We start from the raw sequence: 19,447 nt of genomic DNA, 5'->3' as shown, positions 1-19,447 counted from the left end.
AATTTAGCTTTTAGCTCAGAAACAATTTTTCTGCTCCAATCATTTTGAGCTAAAATTTTAGCCCGAGATTATTAAAAAATGAACTTAGGCTAATTTTTTTTCTTAAATTAACTTTAAAAAAAAAAATTATGTAGACTATCGTAAATTATTTTTATGAATATTTTAATCTTAAAATATTTAAATTCCGATAAATATTGAAAAATCACTAAATTTGGGTGAACTTTGAGTTAAATAATTTTTTTATAATTATTTTAGCCGTTGGATGCAGAAAAGAGCCGTTGGGCTATGGGTAGTGGCTGACAGCGGCCCTGACAGTGGGCCCTCCCTGTCGGGCACTAAAAGCTCATGGGGCGCGTGGGCGAGTGAACAGAGCGAGAGTGGGGTAATTTTGGATGAGTCCATGCGTTTGTGGGCTAAAACTTGGGGGGTATTTGGCCTTGGTTTGGCATTTGGCTTGGGTTAGGTTGTGTTTAGGGAGGGAATAAGTGGGCTATTTTGGCTTTTAGCCCAGGGTTGGGTGTAGTCTAAAAGGGCGGGAGATAGCTAAACTTCACAATAACCTCTCACTTATAAGTGAAGAAGAATGAAATCATATTTTTAGATTATATTTAGCTATTAGATAAAAATGAAGATACATGATGAAAATGAAAGGTGGACACTTATTACTACTTTCTAGTGATATTCATTTTTATTTGTAAGAAATTTCTTAGATTCGATTTTGTCCAAAAGCAATTTTGAACTAAATTATTATGACTAGCTTATTGTGACGTTAGACTCACTCTCTTGCTCTTTAATGCAAATCACATCGATTCTATTAAAAAATGAAAATGAAGAGTATGCATAAAACGAAAAAAAAAATTATATACAAAAACCAGTTCTTAATAGTTTTTTTTTTTTTTTTTAACAAATGATATTATCCACATAGGTAGCCTATAGTATTAAAATATGCATTCCATTCCACCACCTCCCGCTTTTGAGATCGGAGCCGAACAAAGTTTCATCATTAAGAAAGCTAAGTGGCCTATGATCTTTTTATTTAAAAAAAAATAAAAGAAGTAAAGACTTGGCACTTTTATTTGTTAATTCATCATCCGGATTGCCTGCAGCTGACTTGTTGTAGTTCAATGTGTGCATGAATCTCATTGTATGCTTGCAATGAGTTTGCGGTGAATTTCTCCATCGCCATCAATGTCCGCTTCAAATCCCACACTAGATTAATATTCCTGTCACTCCGACTCTGTTGCTGCAGTCTCTCTCTGTTCGACTCATCTTCTCCTGCTCGCAAACTACTCGAAGCAACGTTCTTTTTTACTCCTCTACCGCGCATCAGCTTATGCAGTATCTTCTGTTCCTTCCCCTCCTCTGCCTCCAAAAACTTTACTTTCCTTGCTACATCTTTGTTTTCAGCTACCATCCTTTGCTGCACCATTTCCACATCAATATTGTTGCCTTCCATTAAAAGCGTATGTATACTAGTTGTGAATCCCCCGATGGCTTCAACAACTTCCTCATCTGAGAGTCTATCCATAGCTTGTGACCACTCATTACATATCACAAAAACAGGCGGCGCTCCAATAGCCTCGTCTGCTGTTAATTCTTGATCGGCTACATTTGGTTCGTGTAGAAGACATCTTTGAACCCATCCATTTAATGCTTTTACATACACCTTTTGGGCGACAATCCAATTGGAGAAGCACACATTCCAGTTTTGAAGCTCTAACTTGAGTCGAATTGCAGTTTCAGCATTATGTGCGCCGCTCAACTTTGCTTTGGATATTGCAACGCCATGTAAACCCTTGGCTTCCACCATTGCTCGGTACTGACTCTTGTGACATTCTACCATAGCTTTCCACATGTCGAGTAACCTACAAACACCAAAACAAGTTCACTAATCACTTGCCATTTCGTAGAATTGATCATATTCCTCAACGGTGATGGGATAGAACAGATATACCTGTTGATGAATTCGATAATTTGCGGCCATAGCTCCTCGTCCCTCAACTTGTTGATGGTAATTGATATTTTGTCAACAATCTGAATTGCAATTTTCATTTTTGTTAAAAGATCGCGGACTGCACTGCGAAGGGAGTTGAGTTTGGGAGCCTCAGCAGCACTAGTAGTATTACCGTTGCCATGTTCTAAATGTTTCAGCATTCTACCCTTCTTCTCGTGCGTAACGCGCAATCTTTCCTCAGCCTAATTATATATATAGCACAATTAGGTAGTCAAGATTATGCTTTAAAATTTTGATTAATCAGCAAAAGCTAATGAAGAAAAAGAAGCATATATTTACCTTGACTTCGTGGTAAAGTTTCTTTTCCCACAGGAAGAGCGTCTTCAGAGTGTAAGAAAGGTTTTGCGAGCTCATCACCAAGCCCTCACGGTCATCAAATCCATACTCTGCTTCTCCAACGCCAATTCGTCAAATTAATTATGCATTCTTTATCTATTAATTTGGAATAATACTAAAAATTGACTGAGAAGATTGAAATGGATAAATTACCCTGATCAACAGAAATCGTGTGATGATGAGACTGCAGCGACAATAAAACTTGATTCCCGGACTCAGACGCCCTGTCAAATAGAAGATTAAGCTCTCGCATCGCCTCTGTTTCTTCTAGCACAGGGACCGAGACAGAGACAGACGGAGGAGTTGCCGTCGACGTCGCCATATGAGTCGTCTTACTCTTCCCTGACCTACTCTCCTCTTCCTGATCATCTCCAATATTTTTAGTGTTGTGTTTAACATTGATATCGTTATTGCCGCCACAATTATCGACTTTGATTTTGTCAGCAGCGGCAGCAGCAAGTGCAGGAGTATGAGCAGCTTCTTCAAGATCCGAATTAGTGCAAGAATAAAGTGGTGCTAGGTAAATATCTCTCTCGTAGGCATCAAACAGACTAAGGAAATCCCAAGCGGAGCTAAGCGGAGGCGGTGGCGGAGGAAGCGGTTCGGAAGTCAGTCCGCCGGCTGAATTTTTGTAGGTCTCCCCCTCCCCTTCCCTGAAATTTTGATCACGCTCAGAAACTGGTGTCGGCGTTTCAGCCAACTGTTTAACGGTGTGGTCCTCTTTGGATTCGGATTCGGAGTCGGAAGGGAATTGGAGGTGCGAGTCTGATTCTGGTGGCGGCGGCGGTTCATTTCCTGCAGGAATGTCATGGAAGAAACGGTGGAGAGCGGGGCCAAGGGTCCTGAGGGAGGCCAAGTAAGCGACGTGGGCATCAGCCAGAACTTGGGCTTGGCTGAGAGCTTCCTCCAGGTACTTGCACCGGTCTCGGCACAATGCCACAGCCGGAAGATTCTCCAACTTTGAGGCGGCGCAACCCATCGCAATTCTCAGTATTTCTCAATTGAATGTGTTGAGCAATCTCCTTAACTTGCAAGGCACCACCAACATTCTCTGATTTCTCTGATTTTTCTTTCTGATTTGGGTTTTGTGTGTGCAGATTTTAAATAGGTATGAATGGCTTACTTGGTAATTTGGTATTTACTGCTCTGCGCGTCTGGTGAACTGTTCAATATGTTCCTTCCTTAATTGCTCAAACAGGGAAAACCTGGCGGGATATGGCTAACGTCTCTTTTTTAATTTTTCAGATTATTTCGTTGTTGCCCCGTGTGTTTAGGTGTATTCCATCCTTACAGCGTTTTTATTTTCATATCTTCATTTATACCCCTACCCCCCACTCCCCAAAAAGTATAAGTGTACGTATTGTAATTTTCCGTCTCGGGTATACTCAACCCGGAATGAAAAGCCAAAGCAGTCAATTTCTGTGATGTTGGAATTCAAAATTTCAAACACTATATAGTAAGTACTGGTAATTATAATTCATAAAAGTAGCCAAAAAGGTTTTGGCGCAAGTTAAAAAGAAAAGAAAAAGGCTAATTGAAAGGTCAAATAAATGATCATGACATCCAATTAATGACAAAAATGATATATGACAGGGAAGTAACCGTTATGCATGTCATGTATTCATGGGTGTGGAACTGTGAAGGTAAATTTCCGAACCAAAAATTTCAAGAAAATCATAATTTCTGAATAATAGTAGTAATAATTACGATGAGGATCGGTTGGTGTAAGATGCAGGATATCTATATCTTAGGATTTAGGAAAAAAGGATTATCTCTGAATCCTTTTTAGTAAATTCAATCAATCAACTAATTTGAGTTTTTAAAATTTAATCAAATAATTAAAAATATGTGATTTTTTAAAAAATTATAATAATTTTAATCGTTAGGTCAAATTTTGATTAACAGAATTTGGAGAAAATGTTTCGAAAGGATCCCTTTCCGGATTTAGGAAAGCCTTAACATTTTTTTCTGTCTTTTTATACTGTCATTATGTCATATTTGACAACTGATAGATATAGACTATAGGTTGTTGAAGTGCAGGTGGTTGGTTTTCTCACTTGGTCGCTGGTGCTTTTCATAATGAGTCATCATTTGGCCAGCGCCTGCTAAAGGCGGGTCCCAAACTTTCAATCCAGCCTTTTATTTTACGGTCCATTGGTAATTTAGTCTTTAAATTATCATTTGAATAAAAATTAAGTTTTTAAATTATTTTTTTATAAAAAAAATCAGTTATTGAATTATAAAAATCTGATAATTATATATCTAATATTATATTTAAAGCTACTATATTTCATTTTCAGTCAATTTAAGTCACGTTACTTTCATGTGATACACATTGGATGGTAGATTGGTAATTTTTTATAAATAAATAGTGTTTGGAGTTAACTTTGAAGGGTAAATTAAACATTAGATATCCAACCTATATGAAATGTTAAGGGCTTATAAGCGAGAAAATGATTGTATGATACTCTAAAGTGTGTCGTAATTTAAGTTGACGAAAAAATTAGATAAAATAGCTTTGAATATAATATTAGGGATGAAATTAACAATTTTTAATGAATTTATGGACTGATTTATTGAAAAAAATCATTTAGGGGCCTAATTTTCACTGATATGATAATTTAGGGACTAAATCGACACTTCAACCTTTATTTTATTACGTAGGACTTGGATCAAAGGTACGTTTAAGAATTGAGATTTTACATTTAGATTGAGTAGGACTTCAGCCTTTTACGATTGAGATTTGAGATTGAAATTGACTGCTAGTTTTGCCATTCTTTTTGTTAATCTTCAAACACATTTTTTTCCTTATATTCCTAGATGATCATACATTCACCAACCGTCCATCACTACCTATCTGCGTATGACAACCTATATTAATATTATAGCTAAATTCAAATTACATACCTAATACTTGAAGGGGGGAGAATGAGGAGAAAGGAGTGGACGATCAGGTTCAGGGGGATCTATGAGGAGGAAGGGTGAGCATGAAGAGGGTGGCTAGGTGCAAGTTGTTTTTTTTCCAGATTTTATTAATTTTTAATTTTTTTAATGTTTATTTATATTTGTCACGTACTCCGTGTGTTACATTTGGTGTGCAAAAGTTATGACAAGTCATCAGTTAAGTTGACATGTATTCTAACGGAGGTATGAAAGTGATCTAAAAATCAAACTATACGGTATGAATGTGAGAAGAAAAAAGTAAGTGTAGTAAAATGCAATTTGTGTGAAACTTGAGGTAGTAAAATAGAATTACCCAAACTAAAAATATGATATTTTAGCTTAAAGTTGTTTGAGATTAGGTATTTAAATTAAAAGCTCCCTAGTATTATTAGGAATAATTAAGGACCACTAATATCTCTACTATAAATCCTCGTTGTGTTTGAGAACAAAAACATGCTAAGCCTAAAGTTAAAATTAGCTGCGTCTGTGACAGTATATGGAGAATACCTAATGTCATACATATATATACAACGCACGCATGTATAATTTTTTTCGAAAGATAAGTATAATTAAACTTGAATCGTAATATTTACATCAGAAACCAAAGTATTGAACAACCACTTTAGTTCAAAAGAATCTCATGTATGAAAGCTACCTATGCTAGAGACAAACGAAGTCACTGGACGTGCTACTCTATTACAAATTTGCAGAGCAAATATAAACTCTACTACTGACCTCAATTGCATTTGCACACACTTAATGTTGAAGAGAAATTTTTTTTTTTTTTTTTACACTGTTGAAGACAAAGACTTTTGATAATGACGTTTGGTTGTGTTGTTCAATTGATCATATCCACGAGCCCCTTAGAATCCGTTTCCGCTTGAATCACATCAAACCCTCTATCCAAGCAAGCAAGGCTGCTCATAAACCCTGTTCTTCTAATTATACAACGCATGTATAATTAGAAGATAAAAAACAAGTTAGTCCGGTCCCGACATTAATTATAACATTATTAAGATAATAACGTACCGTGCCAGGTTGGCTCCCATGTAACCATGCTAGCTAGGTTGGTTGCCCTTCTCATCAAGCGTGCATGGAGTTTTTGTCAATGTCGGTAATAAATTAATAGTTAGCTACTTGTTAATCATCGGCTGCAATATTAACCCCAACGCTTTATGCTATTGCACACAAGTCTTCTATTAATTTAATTCGACGACGGAGAAGAATTAATAAAATGATGGGAAAGAAAAACATCAACAAGAACATTACTTAATTTGTATAGAAAGTAAAAAGGAAAAAAATATAATAGAATTTGAAGACATATATTTAATTAAATGTACACAAGCAGTAAACAATAATTTAGAGTAGGGTGAGAGTGTTGAGCAGTGAAACCCTAGCGTTGATTAAACTCCTGAAAACTGTTTCGGAGCAAGTTTCAATCCCAGCGATGGACGCCTCCAATCCCTGCATCTTCTTTAATGTTGTTTTGACTTCTTCATCTCCTTTCTTTCTCAAGTTACGCAAGCTCTCAACTCCAATATTATTACTAACTCGTACTGGGTTTTCGTGACGATCGGTACATAATTGATTGTCTAACGTTGCCTTGATGTTGAATATTCCCATCCACGTTGCCCGCATTGACGACGTGACAGTCGATTTGGATGATGATATTGTGGGCCCGCCGAATGATATGTCTGCCGCGACTCGAATAAAAAGTGCAAGAGACACCGCGACCGTCACTTGAACAACCTCGCTCATAACACCCGCCAGCGCATGGTCAACGTTATAGTAACTAATATCATCGCCAACGTACTCGAACGGCGTGACGGCGGCCGGTGCTGGCCGTGCGATGGAACGAAGTGCGTTGACTAGCTTAATCATTTCCTTGGCCATTCTCTTTCTAGCTTTGACGTACAATGCTACCTGGGAGTCGTTTCTCTTCCTCAAAGCCACTTGAGCGGCGGAGTGATCCTGTTTGAGAGCCAAAACGGAGGTGCGGAATATTCCGTATATGTCGGCGAAACGGAGGAATTGGTCGAGAAGGTTATCGACGGAGCAGCAGCCCTTGAGACGGCGGAGGGATTCTTGGGTTTGGGGAAGGCGGATAGTGTCATCGAGGCAGTGGTGCAAGTCTTTGAGGCGGGTCAAGCCTTCGCATAGCCAATCGGAGAAGGGGGCTGAGGAGGAAGAGGAGGAGTTGGTGGTGGAATAGGAATATTTGAAGGATTGAAGGCGGGCTATGTGTTCTTTGAGGTGGGAAATGAAGGGGTGGGGTCTGGTTGGAAGACTGATGGATCTGGTGTGACGAGACAACGGCGGTCGGACTGTTGATGGACGGTGGTCACGGTTATTTGGAAGATTGTTTGGGAAAGAGAAAGACCGCCGGAAAACGCCTACCATGATTTTTTTACCTGCGTATTAGTTGAGATATGAGTTGAGACTTGTGGAGATGAGGTTGATGGTTGCATTATATCTTGCATGGGATATTTATATGCAAGGGAGAGGGAAATATTAGTTAACAGGTAACCCTAGCTAGCGCCGGAGGTACACGAGGGGGATATTATTAGATAATCAGCGATAATCAAATATTAATCAAAGTAATTATAATTCTTACTATTGGATCAATAGTTGGATTAGATTAAATGAATGGAACAATCGGGCAGGCAGTCAACCCTAATACAGGCTATACAGCTGAGCTGTCAGCAGTGTACGTATCGCTCAATCATGTTGGAATGGGGGACACACCACGTGGTATCGACACACTGGCCACCCTTGACTGTTCCATCAATTTCTGATGGCCAATGTTTTTTAGTTTTTTTTTATCGAGCTGGATTCTCGACCCTTTCATTTCCATACTCTTCTCATACCCTCCTGTTTATATGGTTACAGTTAAATCATGTCAACATTTTATATTCTTATTATTTTTTATTTTATTATTTCTATAAAAAATTGGCTTAACCATAATCACACATCACATAAATACATAAAAAGAGTATAGAAATGGAAGGAGAAACAATCCACCTCCTTTTTTTACTCTCAATTAAATTATATCTGCATACTTTCAGTAAAATATCTTCAATGGGTGATACAAAAACAAAATCCTTCAAATAAATATTTTATATTTCTTATTAATTAGCCGGAAAAGCTCTTCAATATATTGATATAAAATATCCATATATATATATATATATATGTGTGGAATCCACATGTGATAGCTGTTTTAGTGGTTACTCAAGTTTATTTGTTTGAACTTATTTTGGTCCCGATCGATTTTTTGGTCACTAAAATAATATGCCCAATTAGCACATCTATATCTGTTTGTAGTGCTTTAATAAAATATTAATCTATTGCTTCTTGTAAATATATATATATATATAGGTGTCCTGTGAGTTATATAGAGAAAAATAAATGAGATAAAAAAAAATTTGCATTTTCTCCATTGGAGTGGAACCAACATCCATCTCTCAAAAATGCAAAATGAACCAAATGTGATTTTTACATTTCAAATTTGCGTCTCTCTAGAATGTGTTAATTTTGTGTAGAGATGGCATTGTATTTGGAGCATCTCCCCTGGTTTTGGAAATCCAGAAACGCTGTGAAACCTTCATGCATATGCTTGGGAATCCAGACACGACAATCTTTGACAGAAGGTGGGGGGTGAAGAAATTGTCGTTTCAAGACGTAGCCAGCTCAAATAATTATTCATGGGCATTGACTTTTTAAATTTGATACAACATTAATTCGAAAATAAGTAAGAGATTCCGTGTCCAGTGGTCCATGCATGCATAAAACTCTCCCATTCCAGGCCACTAGGACATTAGTTATTTAGTTAGCATGATACAACGGCAAAGGTGGTGGGTTCTATTTTGCACCCGGTTTTATATACATCATATATATGCAGTGGCATTGAGTCATCCCACGATCGAGAAGATTAGAGCTAGCTTGCAATATGTTGAAAAGTATATTATCTACTTATTATAACCACTAAGAATATCTGTCACGTTTTTAATTGTCATTTCTTAATTAATTGATTAAATTTGAAGAACTTGCTGATTAGTCCAGAACTGCACAACTTATCATAACTAACTGAAGGGAATTATTTTTTATTTTATATGTTTTTGGGAGACTATAATTAAAGAGAGAGGATGGTTGACGGTGCTCAAGCGCGTCAAAATTAACTGATGATCAATGATCACAAGTAGTAGTATGTTGGAAGTATAGTGGAAGGTTGTTTGAGAATTGAGTTAGTTGATTAGAATATGGTGTATAATTATATATATGTATAAAATATACAATATGCAGGGCTACCAATATATAATAATTAGAGACCAAGTTTTCAAGGTACATGAACATGATTGGGGGAATAAAAGATAAGCAAAAACAAATAATCAAGTGGCACAAATTAGTTAAGAAGAATGATGCATAGACCATTACCACCAATATTATCATTCTTCAGTCTTATAATTTATAATTAGTGAGGGTCCAACATTTCAAGGGGATTGTTTGGGGGAACAAAACATGAGCAAAAACATATAAACAAATGCCAGAAAAGATGACCAAAACCAAATATCAAGTGGCACAAATTAATTAACACATATAAAATGCATGCGTGGTTGCCCAATACTACATGTCCAAGTAACGGGTTAAGAAGTTGAAATCAACTTTTATGGCATAGCTACACCGGCTTAGTGGTGTTCCATGCGGGTAATACAAAGACAAGTAAAAAGCATTAGCACATATTCTTCTACTCTTGACAAAATGTTGTCATACTACTTATAACTGTGTCATACAAGTTATTTTCAGAAGTTAGCTTGATCTCACAAGGAGCCTTGGACTGCAACTAGCCTAAACTAGTTGAATGCGTTACAAAACATTTTTTTTTTTCTTTTTGCAACTTGGGGCTAAATCTATTTATTGTTAAGTTAAAAGCGTCATATATGCTATTGAGAGCATTTTTGCTCACCACCAAAGTAGCAAACTAAGAAATGGATGGTGAGCATCCACCAAAGTTAATGGTGGTGAGCAACTTTTTTCCTTATTTTAGCCTAAACAATACTATTTGGCCCTAAGATTTGTCCTCCATGGGTTTGCGTAGCTGGTTTTAGTACATGTAATTAAACAGAGACATGCTTTGTCATCAAATTGTCAGGGAGGAGAATTCTCTACCCTCATATTCCCATCTCCTTCCATCCCCTCATCTCACACACTGCTTTTTGTCTTATTATTTCTATAAAAAAATCAATATAAGATGTTTACATGGCTTAACCATAACCGTTCAAATGGGAGGACATGGAAGGGTAGAGAGATTAGAAGGGTAGAGAATCCTCCTCCAATTGTCAGTGGCTTCTGCCAAGTGAGGGAGGTTTCTTGGAGGCAGAAGGCATTGAGAAAACATGGAGGTTCAAACAAAAATCGATTACTCATGAAGTAGCTATCTCAAGCTCAAAATGTCAAATTGATATGGTCTTACCCGGTTGAAACCTAACCTTTTCTTGGGTTAAATTCTACTAGATTGACAGTTCTGGTTTCTCTCATTTTCCTTGAATTTTTATTCTCTGTCTGTAGATTTTGGTCCATACACATTGGATTTCACCTCAAGTAGTCGGTATATTGTCCAAATGTCAAAGCAGTTATTTTTTAAATTGATTCAATGTTGTCAGGTGATATTTGTACAATTTTCTCCTTCTCTAAATGAGGTGCTAGAACGGTGGGTGCTTGTGTTATTTGTACCTGAGGGTTTGGCCACGGGGCTGATTAACGAACTATTGATTTTCAGGTTGGGGAAACAGTGCGTGATGTGGTGTTCTTGGACACTTATGAGTTCTTTGCTGCAGCTCAGAAAAAGTATGAGACTGTTTGCTATTTAAGTTAGTTTTATCTGTTTTGGAAATCTTTTGACATTACAGGGTAGATTATGCAATTGTTGGAAGTGTGTTCTATTGCATGGGATTCAATGGATTTCTTGTTCATTGGTTTATACTACCACTACTACTACTACTACTACTATTTTAATGAAATTTCGTTTGCAAGTTAGAGGTTACAAGAAAAAAGAAGACCGGTCAGGAACTTGTTAATTGTTTTACAAGAACACGGGTTGGCTTTATAAGCAACAATCTCAAATTGTGTTATGTCCTTATCTTCTGTTTAACTTAATCTAGGCCTCTATGTTTAATCATATTATGCTACTTGACATATTATGCTGCTAACCGTATCCGTATGTTTATAACAATCGTGGAACTGAAATTCACTGCTTAAAGGTTAGCGTACTGCTTTATGTATTTTGGGACTTTCAGATTTATTACTGATGACTCTAATAAATTATATCTTTACTATCTGATAACTGATCAGTTTATAAAAAGGTGGGATATGGTTTTTTAAATCTTAGGTTGGTGATGGTATAGGACAGCAGCAAAAGTATACTTTAAGATTGGTGCATTCCTTCTTTCCTCAATCAATAAATCTTTGATTCCCTGTTATTTATATAGAGATGCTTACTCTGGATATCATTTTTTCGACAGACCAGATATGGGAGACTAGAAACACATGTTTATAGCACAGCTCCATTAGAATTTCTAAAAGGTTATATGTATTTCTTGTCCATGTAGGAACATGGTGCAGTTTCTAGGCTTCAGTTTTTGGACAAGCACTACCTGTTGGCATCAATAAACAATCTTGGGCAGCTTCATTATCAGGATATGACAAACGGTGTGATGGCAGGTAGTTACAGGACTGGGTTAGGCTGCACTAATGTGATGCAGGTGAACCCCTACAATGGGTTTATTGCTTTGGGTCATTCTCTCGGTACAGTTTCCATGTGGAAGCCTACAACATCTGTTCCTCTTCTGAAGCTGCTATGTCACAGGGGCTCCACCTCGGCAATGACATTCCACCCTAATAATGGCCACAGCTGGTAAAGAAAATAAAATTAAGCTCTGGGACTTGAGAAACTTCAGGATGAGCCGCTCCAAACTTTACCTGGCCATACAAACACTTTGGCCTTCAGTCAGAAGGGTCTTCTTGCTTATGCAGATGGTTCACGTGCAGTAGTCCCGAAAGATTTGTCTCGGACTCGGAGCTTTGAGGAAAAGACATATATGACTCATAAAATGGTTAAAGGTTACCCAATAGGAAAGGTGTTGTTTCGACCTTATGAAGATGTTCTAGGCATAGGGCACTCCATGGGGTGGTCGAGTATTCTGATTCCTGGTTCTGGTGAACCCAACTTTGATTCGTGGGTGGCAAATCCATTTGAAAACCGTGAACAGAAAAGCGAGAGGCGAGTGCTGTCTCTATTGGTTAGGCTCCCGGCTGACACAATTATATTGGACCCCACAGCCATTGGCACAGTGATGCCTGAGAGGAAGAAACGGATACCAACAAAGCAAGAGAAAGAGTCTAACATTGAAGCTGCAGTTGAAGCTGCCAAGGGAAGTGTCTCGAAGAAGAAAACGAAGGGGAGGAATAAGCTGGGCAAGAGGGCGACGAAGAAGAAGGAGATGATTGCAAATGCCAAGAGGCCTTTCTTGGAGCAACAAATGAAAGAGGAATAACAAGTGGCTAGAAAGAAGCTGAAAACAACTGAACAAGTGGAGTTATCAGCAACTTTGCAACGGTTTGCTCGCAAGCAAGCAACTACATAACCCAAGAAGAGAAATCCTAATATTCAAAAAATCTAATGACAAGGTAGGTAAGTAGGTAGGTCAAGGTCCTAATGCTCTCAGTTTTGGACTGGTTGAAAAGCAATTTTCAATCTTTAAGTCTTTGATTATTGTTCTCTTTGAGTAAAGTCGGAAAGGAGGTTATATGGAACAGGTCCATCGCCGTTATGGCATCCCTGCCTTCTTATACAAGGCATATTGGGAGTCTTGAAAGGCCATGGTTGAAGAGAACCTGTTCCTCCTCGTAAATTCCCAACACTCTGTATTCATCAGTGTTTTAAAAAACTCATCTCTGGGCACTCCTAGTCAGCCTTGGATGCGGGGTGGCAACATTTTCGCATTTGTTTTGTGAGTGTCGACCAAATACTGACCTAGGCTTCGTCGGGTGCGCCCGAGGTGTCGACTAGGCATCCCTTTCTATTTTTTAAGTTGCTGAAATTTGTAATTTTTGAGTTGCAGATCATGAAAACCATCAAAGGAGATGAAGACGACGACTATGTTTTTACTTGAGTTCGTTTTTTTATATATTTTTTTTCTTTTTAAAGCTTAAATTTACTTAATTTTGCTGGCATTTATTACCCAACTATTTTTCACATTTTTATTTTTAATATTTTTTTAATGACATTTATTACCCCCACTATATTTTTTATTTTCACTTTTTTTTTTCAATATTGAATAATGTTAGGTCGACTAAATTTGTAAACTAAATAATGTGTCACTAATAAAAGATAAGCAAGTTAATCAACACTTAATAATTTAATCATCAACTTCTATATCATTTAGTTTACAAAATTTAGTAACATTACCCTTTAATATTGTGCTTTCTCATATATATATTTAGATAATAATTTTTATTAGTTATTATTTTACTAATATTCTCATGATTGGCCAGTAGAAAAAAAAACATTTTTTATTTTTATATTTTTGAATGTTATATTATTCCTTATTTTAAACGTCGTTAGTTCAAAAAAAAAAAAGTTGTTACATTTATCCTTATTTCTCTTTTTCAAAGAATACCTATTCCATCCAAATATTACCTAAAACCATATATATATAGGGACAAATATTTGTATAAACCTTTGGATTACAAAACATTCAAAGGTCTTTATTCATTCATTAAATAGCATGGATGCTTACGTAGAATTTAACTTATATTAAAGATAAAAATAAAACTGAAAAAGCATAAAATATGAAAGTAATAAAAAATAAAATTAAAAATGAAGAAACCTTAGCTGTAAGCGTGCAAAATAGAAAGGAGGTAGAACTCTATTGATTCGAAGTATTGTAACCTCCATCTCCCTCTTTGACAATGAGGTATGCAACCTTCATGGGATTGATATGAAATTTTGATGCCTTCTACAATGATTTTTTTTTTATTTTAACAAACGATATTATCTACGTTAAGGGGGAGTGGATGAGCTTAGCCTCATAATGGGCTAGCAATAATGTCGTTCAAACTCACCTTTGGCGATAATCGAACCTAAAGTCTCTCACTTACAAATGAAGAGAAAGACCACTAGACCATAAATCCTATATTATTGTAAGCAAAACAAAACCCTAAACCCGATATTGTTGTTCATTAGGTAAGCAAAACAAAACCGTAAACCCAATATTATTGTTCATAAATGTAGGGTGATTAAATTAGGTTTTGCAAAATCTTTTTAGTTTTGTCAATTTAGGTCTTTGATAAGTTTTCAACTTTTCTTTTAGTTTTTCGAATCAAACAAACAACTATCTCTTTTGATTTCATTTGTGTGGGCTTTCAATTTTTTTCATTGTAGTAGTTTCGTTTATGCTGGGATTAATCCTATGCCCGGTATCACGGTTTTTGTTAAATCATGCTTTTTTTGTTATTTACTAAGGTTCATTTTTTTGTAAAATGAAAGAAAAGATTTCATCCAAAGCATTGCAGATCTCATCAACAAAGAGGAAGATGGAGGTTACAATTATTTTCACGTATCTGTGTTCTTATTTTTTTGATTTTTTACTATGGGTTCAAAGTTTGATTATTTGTTTTTTCAATTTTATCCTACTAGATATTTATTTTTAATTTAGATTACTGTTTTCTTTATTAATTATAATCCACATCATCATCCAAGTCATTTAATGTTTAAAACTCTCCGCATCACTTTTAATCTAAACCGTTGAATGTTATAAAATTTAAAGGCTACAAAGAAGTGTAAAAGTGTTGGTAAAAATATTTGTCTTTTGATTGTATCTCATATATAAATAGGCACTTACTTAAGTAGATGTTTGAATATTGAATAATTTGATTGCTTAAATGACTTCTGAAAAGACTATTCCATCCATACTTTGTTGTTATAAACAAAAAGTAGAATAGTTTGAGCTGTAAAGCCCGAGTGTTCTGTTAAAAAATCACTCCATGTGATTAAATCAAGAGAATGTTTCTTGTTAAAAAAAAAAAAAAAAAAAAAAACAAAATCAAGAGAATGTACGGATCCAAAAACACTCTCTTCCCCACTATATTTCTTTCTCCTATCATTGTCGTTCTGTATTTGTTAATGTTCAGTGGCTACAAATCTGTTCCGCCGCCGGTGCGTCCCAGTTGGCAGTTCGGTTCTTCAGTTGGTTGAAATCATGAATGCATTGCTCTGTCGTCATGCCTGCAACTCGCTTTCGCTCGGCAGCGAGTTTCTTCCCAGCAACTCGGTCAAATTTGCTCTCCCAATTCTTTTCCCAAGCTTTATGGGCATCACAGAGCTCAAGGGTACCGTTGGCCCAGTGGGTCCAGCTCCATCCTTTGTAGAGGCTCAACATCACGTCCGCCACGCACGGCCCTCGGCACACAGGCGTGCAAGGCCTGCACTTGGCCCCGCTCAAAGGCCCTGGGCTTGACAAGGACGCCACCGGCACTCCAAAGCGGTGTGGCGGGAACTCATACTGGCGGTCTGTTACGATACAAAAGGGGAGTCGTTTAGTCACGTAAGGTACCCCTTGGGTGGTGAGTTGGGCCTTGAAGGCGGTTTCGGAGTTGAGTTGGTGGAGTCCAGCTGCGTCGAGCTGGGGAAGGAGGGAGAGGCGGGAGAGGGCGACAGTGGTGGTGTTGAGGTCGCCAACTCCAAAGCGGTCGTTGAGTCCGCCATAGCTGGAGCCTGGTGGGACCAGGTAGTGACCGGGCACGAAGTATTTGGGGTGGAGGGGGGCGTTCCAGTAGCCGTCAACTCGGGTTCGGACAATCCAGTCGTAGGTGAAGTTGTTCTGTTTTTGGTAAGCTTGGATCATAGTTAGGCAGCCTTCCACCAGGTTGAAATATTGCAACAGACCCTGCACATGTATGACTCATAAAATAAATGTAATTTAATTACTTAGAAGTTGGAATTTCATGAATTAAAATTTCCACTTTTTATATTATGTATCAACTATCAAACAAGAAAAAGAAAAGAGAGCAACGGAAGAGACAAAATGACGTTTTATTTCTCTTTAAATGTTATGTTAATTCAAGAGAGAAAATGACTTTTTAGACCTTTCCTTGTTGCTACAATTTATTTAAGGAGCTTTAGATCCAGATCCAAAAACATACATAACTTTTAAGAGTGAATTCAGTTATCTAATTATATACTTTTATTTTTTTTATACTCATTTTATATTTTTTAAATATTAAAAATCAATTAATACTGCATTTTTCAACTTCGAACAATCTAATTAACATCTCATAACAAAAAAACTAATACGCTAACATAAATCTATCTGCAAAACATTCTATCCGAACTCAATTAACAAATATATGAATGTATATTAGACCTATAAACGAGATATGAAACCTAACTAAAGGTAAAAAAAAATATAATATACCTACAAGCAAAATACATTAATATGTAACAGGTTAATTATAAAAAAAAAATGTCATAATAGTAAGAACAAAAAGTAACGAAAAAATAAATAAAAATTGATATAGATTTATTATAAAAATTAAAAATAAAATCTATAATAGTTGATTATAAAAAAAATATGTCATATAAGTTAGAACATAAAATAACGAAAAAATAAATAAAAATTGATATAAGTTGATTATAAAAATTAAAAATAAAATCTATAATAGGGTTTAAAGTAGAAGGAAGAACAAAAAATAACGAAAAAATAAATAATCAAAGAGAGAGTCAGGAAGAAATTTAATTTTTATAATAAATCTTATCATTAATTATTGATAACAAAATAGTTAAATTTAAAAAATTAAATTTATTTTAATAAATTGAACTATTTCTACTATTGCTTTTAAAAATTAAACTTATATATCAAGTTTTCTCTTTTTTTAAATTATTATGATTATTCAACAGTTGGTTGTTCAGCTGGCCTAAGTATAGTAAATTTACATAAATTCTATGGCATGTGAGTGTATTCTTTGTACTTCCTCCTCCTTGTCCTACGCGTAGCTCCGACTAGGAGGTTAGAGCACACGATTGAAACGGCAACTAGAAGTAATTGTTGTAAACACGTTATATACCACGATTAGTCACGTTCCCTAATCTTCTTTCTTTCTGATCCAGCCAAAATCAATTAATTCTGTGTGACTATACTATAATATCCCAAAACAGAAATATAATTAATAGTTTATGTTATTTCTGTTTCAAGAGAGAAATTAAAAATAAAATAAAATATATAAAAAAAAAAAAAAAGGGAAAAAAGAGAGGAAGAATTGAGAAAGAAAGAGGAACCTGGATGCCATTGGGCGAGTTCTGGGCGGTTAGGACTCGGAGCTGGAACTCAGTCTCGGGCATTGGTTTGGGGTGGAAGATTTTGACGGCGGCGATCCTTGGCGCCGATTTGAGGAGCGAGAACTTGAAGGCGTTGGGGTCCACAGGACTGTGCAAGAAAAGATCGGAATTGGAATATTTGCTGAGAATCTTATCGAGGATGGACGGCCCCGTGAGCTCGAACCTCCGGGCCCCACCTACCAAGCAGACGGCGATTCTGGAGCGACCCAATTCATCCTCCTTCTTCTTCTTGATCAACGACTCGGTCCGATTTTGATTTTGGTTTGGAGTCCCTGTAGGTGAAGTGGGCGAAGCAATTGGCGTTGAATTGAAGTTGTTGGACGGCACCTGGAACTGGAAGGCACGGCCGCCGCGAAAGATGGATCGGATGGGAGCAAAAGGGATGTTGGTGGGAGAGAAAAAAGAAGAGGAAGAAGAGAAGGAGGAGAGTGAGAGGAAGAGTATGAGAGATAGGGGAGGGATGAGTAAGAGCAGCCGGCGCCAATCGAGATCGGAAAACCATCTGGAGAAATAGACGGTCATCCTGTTTTCAGGGAGGAGGGTTCTCCACTTTACCATGTCATCTGATTCGATAGATGTTGACGATGATGATGGTGCTGGATTGGATCCCGTGGCAATAAGTGGCTTGAGAAATTAGGGGGTGACTTTACGTTTACTCCTCCCTCTTCACCTCAACACTTTAATCACACCACTTTGATGTTATTCCCATATTTTTCGGTTTCCGCTTCCAACTTTGTTTCGCTTTTGGGTGTTGGATGGGATCGACTGTGGAGAAGGAAGGAAGATGGCAAAGCGTTTTGGTGTGAGGGGACGATATGAGATTCTTAAAATTAGGTTTAAAGGAGGATCATGATATAATGACGTGATATTTTAGGGGCAGAGGAATTTTCCGTTTCGGGAGCTTACGGGCTCTTGTTGACTTACTTGATCCAGCTGTCTGGGTCTGGTTTTTAATTTTCTTGGGTTTGACTAGGTGTCTATTGTTTGGTTGGTAAACTAGGTACATCCTATTGTATCTTCTTGGGCTCTGGACTTGCCTATGCTTATCTATCTTCGACTTTTCCGGCTTCCATAGGAAAAGGCCGAGGGCAAAGTATAAATTATGCTGGCTTCAATAGGAAAAGGCCAAGGGCAACGTATAAATAATGTAGGGTTTGTTTGGAATTGTTTTTTAAATAATTAAAAGTGTTTTTGTTAAAAAATATTTTTGAAACTAATTCTTACTAAAATTACAAGTGAATTCTGGAAAGACACTTGAAGTGCATCATACACAAAACACATAATTGTTGCTTCTTGCTGGAAGCACTTCTAATTCTTTTGGAACTCAATAATATTTTTACTAAAAACACTTTCAATCGTTTTAAAGGTACTTCCAAACGAATTTGTAGTCTAATTTGTTAATTGCATAGACGTGTCAAGTGATAAGTGTGAAAAATAGATAGGGAAGCTTTGCATTCTTTTTTTATTATTTTTTGTCCCTCTCAACTCTTTTCTTTTTCGGTTCCCATAAATATATTTTCCCTTGCAAATATAATTAAAGGAAAATAGAATTAAGGGGTAAAAAACAAGAAGAAAACGGTAACGTGTTCAACATTTTAAAGTTGGGCCTCTGCGGCTCATTAGCCCAAGAAAATGAATTTTTGGGTGCTGTAACTTGGAAGTGAGGCGAGAACGGGGTTGGGTTGTGCATGCAAGTTGCAACGACGACGGTCGTAGTTTCAGTTTCGAGCAGTGGAGCAGTAAATAGCAATGCAAGGAGGATC

General features: G+C 36.8%; 3 protein-coding genes and 1 pseudogene across 3 annotated transcripts; 1 reads left to right on the top strand and 3 right to left on the bottom strand.

Annotated features, from left to right (window-relative positions):
• Window positions 1-938: 938 nt before the first annotated feature.
• On the bottom strand, window positions 939-3,414 carry LOC137717318 (protein ALTERED PHOSPHATE STARVATION RESPONSE 1-like). Its single transcript, XM_068456630.1, has 4 exons — window positions 2,504-3,414; window positions 2,294-2,400; window positions 1,955-2,196; window positions 939-1,865 (listed from the first exon to the last, which is right to left on the bottom strand). Exons 1-4 carry the CDS (start codon window positions 3,327-3,329, stop codon window positions 1,088-1,090), a joined length of 1,953 nt encoding a protein of 650 aa, XP_068312731.1. The 5' UTR covers window positions 3,330-3,414; the 3' UTR covers window positions 939-1,087.
• Window positions 3,415-6,652: 3,238 nt separating this feature from the next.
• Window positions 6,653-7,693, bottom strand: LOC137718018 (uncharacterized). Its single transcript, XM_068457540.1, has one exon. It carries the CDS (start codon window positions 7,691-7,693, stop codon window positions 6,653-6,655), a length of 1,041 nt encoding a protein of 346 aa, XP_068313641.1.
• A 3,364-nt stretch (window positions 7,694-11,057) lies between these two features.
• Window positions 11,058-12,933, top strand: LOC137718016 (probable U3 small nucleolar RNA-associated protein 7; annotated as a pseudogene).
• A 2,311-nt stretch (window positions 12,934-15,244) lies between these two features.
• On the bottom strand, window positions 15,245-18,788 carry LOC137718320 (uncharacterized). Its single transcript, XM_068457844.1, has 2 exons — window positions 17,625-18,788; window positions 15,245-16,236 (listed from the first exon to the last, which is right to left on the bottom strand). The coding sequence occupies exons 1-2, from the start codon at window positions 18,240-18,242 to the stop codon at window positions 15,478-15,480; spliced, it is 1,377 nt and encodes a 458-aa protein (XP_068313945.1). The 5' UTR covers window positions 18,243-18,788; the 3' UTR covers window positions 15,245-15,477.
• Between the last annotated feature and the right edge of the window lie 659 nt (window positions 18,789-19,447).

The sequence above is a fragment of the Pyrus communis genome, chromosome 15 (assembly GCF_963583255.1).
Source record: "Pyrus communis chromosome 15, drPyrComm1.1, whole genome shotgun sequence".
NCBI lineage: Eukaryota > Viridiplantae > Streptophyta > Magnoliopsida > Rosales > Rosaceae > Pyrus > Pyrus communis.
The sequence above is the reverse complement of the archived record's forward strand: the minus strand, read 5'-3'. Positions and strand labels throughout refer to the sequence as shown.